Below are 2,723 nucleotides of genomic sequence, written 5' to 3' on the forward strand. Positions count from 1 at the left end.
TATTAAGGAGGCCAGGAAAGGAAAGGGCTTCATGGCAAATGCTTATTGATACTGCCTGTAAGCAGTGGAGCAACAGAAAAGAAGCCATGGAGGGAGGAGACAGTTTAAAGATCTTCCTCCCTCAAAAGGAGCCTGTGCTGCAGCTTTCGTCTCCTCTCTTTACAGGGATCGAATGCGGACAAGCTTCAAAAGACCCTTATATCAATTCAATAATAGCAATATGATGATAAGGGCTCACCACAATTTTCCTCACCCCTTGACTTCCCACTATTCCTCCTAACACCAACACTACTAATTAATTTCTCTGCTCTCAGACATAAAATCCTGCTAAGGAAATCTAAAAACTGATAAACAAGTTTATTACAAATCTCATCTGAGCCCTCACTGCTGTTCCAGAATCCTTTAATTAATCCCTTAACTTCCTCTCGAAATCCCTGAGTAGCAATTTCCACCTTCACCCCAATCCACTTAAATGATTTCTCTCTTTGTGTGAGCTAAAAATAGTTTTTTGGGAATAAGAAAAATCACTTCTACAAAACTAGACGGGGAATTTTTTCTTTTTAGGAATTCTACAGAATTATGGTTTTCAGAACCATGTGAGAGTGAGATTATATCCATAGCCAAATACAAATAAACCACTCATCAATCATGTTATAGTAAGCCTTACTATGGTTACTTAAATTACATACTCTACCCCAAAAATTAAAATTTTGAAAAATTTTGTAAAAACTATACTGAGAGCTAACTGTACTCACCACTGTAAGCTCTTTACCAGCTGCTTTCCGGAATGCTTTAGTCCACCTGACCTTGCGAGGATTGCGCTTCTTTTTAAAGTTTCTATGACATTTGGATTTACAGAATCTAAATACCTACAAGAAAAGTAAGTTAAGATATTGAAAAGTCAACATTAAAAAGTTTTATATGATAAGATGTTACCACTCCAGACAAAAAATACTGTAAATTCTTAAGAAATGACAATGGTTCTCATTCACAATTCCTTCTACTTACATCACCATCTAGAAATGTGTGGAACATTATCAGATTAAATGGAAATTAAACTATCTTTTGACTATCAAATGCCATACCAAGTAAAGGCTAAATGCCCTGAAAATATGGTTAAAAACTACTAATCATTTTCGTAGAATAACAGCAAAACCTTATAATGATCTTGACTAAAGGGAATAGTTTTAAAGGCATTTACTTAAGTCCCTTCTCAATTCAGAATAACTCTCAAAATTCACTTTCTATATTCCTCAGTGGGAGTAAAAGCTTCAGACAACCATTGTGAAACCTCCTTTGAATCTTTCCATCCTTCCTTCTTGTTAAAAGCACAAAGTAATTTATAAAGCTGCTAACTCTGGCAACAGATGTTTTCTAAAGTATTTATTCATAGATTTACTAATAAGATCCTTTACTACTTTAATTCTCCACCTTCAACCCAGAAGATGTAAACCTTTAATAATGCTAACTTACAACTTAATGATGCTTCAATATGTTCCTGAAATGGCTTATTAGAACTCATTTTTGAACATTATTTTATTACTTTGTAAAGTCTAAGAACACACTGCCATTTTTGTAGGTCACTGGAAGAAATGTGAGGTTTATGGATCTTGGCAAAGAAAATTAAGTTGAATGCTGAGGGCCGCCCCCTCCACCCATAACCAAGCAAGCAACAGAGCACACCCGGGGTCCTGAGGAAGGAGGTGATGGCCGCCTCCCCACCTGCAATCAGGCAAGGAGCCCGCCAAAAACACCACTTCCACACAGGTGGCCCATCACAGCCACCGCCATAGCCACAGCTGCCACAAAAGCAGCTCAATTCTACAACAGTAGCCACAGCCACAGTGCAGGTGGCCCAAAAGACACTCGACTGCATTGACACAAGGAGAGTCACCAGTAGAGACCAGAAAAAGAAGACGACATTTCTCTCCACATAAGCCCACTCCAAAGTAATAGAAGAAGCATCTGCTTTACAATAATAATGGAAGACCTGAACATCCTCCTCTTAGCATTGGACAGATCATCTAGGCAACAAATCAACAGAGAAACTGTTAATCTTTCAGGAGAGAACAAATCTATGGTTATTAGAGGTGGAGGGAGAGGGAAGGGGGAGATGGGGAGAAATTAGATAAGGGGTATAAAGAATAATTATGATTTGTAATAATGAATATGCTAATGATATTGATTTAATCAACACGTTGTACCCAAAAAATATGTATAATCAAATATGCTTCAATAAAAATATATAATTTTTTTAAAAAGAAAATAAAGTTGAATTATCACACGTAGAAGGTGTGACGTATAATAAAATAGGTCAAAATGAACAGTAAAAACATTTTGAACTAAGTATGCCTGTGTATGTATCACAAATCATAATAGTTTTCACTTTATATACACTTTGTTCTATGGAGAACTTCAAGCAAGTCACCATACATAGTGACCATTTTCTTAGAAACTATCAATACCAGTGTAATCTGACCTAGGCCCACACCTCCTGGAGAGCCCCCTCCTAAGAGACTTCAGTGAAAGCATATGTGTGTCTTTGAGTTAATTTCAAATCAACTAGAAAATATGAGAAGTACTGTAGTCTCCTTGGGTATCCCACTATAAAATCATTATTGGTAAACTCTGACTATTTTCAGCCCAAAATTCTATTACCTTTTTAAGTAAAAGCCTCCTAAGTTTAATACATACTAGATAAACCCGAAAATATCCCCATTTCT

General features: G+C 36.5%; 1 protein-coding gene across 1 annotated transcript in view; it reads right to left on the minus strand.

The window, feature by feature from the left end:
- RSL24D1 (ribosomal L24 domain containing 1) overlaps positions 1-2,723 on the minus strand; it is a 37,699-nt gene that overhangs the window by 30,684 nt on the left and 4,292 nt on the right. The window contains exon 2 of the mRNA XM_008584267.1: positions 756-869. Within this exon, the coding sequence (XP_008582489.1) occupies positions 756-869 (114 nt within the window). The remainder of the gene's footprint in view (positions 1-755; positions 870-2,723) is intronic.

This window comes from Galeopterus variegatus, unplaced genomic scaffold, assembly GCF_000696425.1.
Source record: "Galeopterus variegatus unplaced genomic scaffold, G_variegatus-3.0.2 Scaffold3192, whole genome shotgun sequence".
Lineage (NCBI taxonomy): Eukaryota > Metazoa > Chordata > Mammalia > Dermoptera > Cynocephalidae > Galeopterus > Galeopterus variegatus.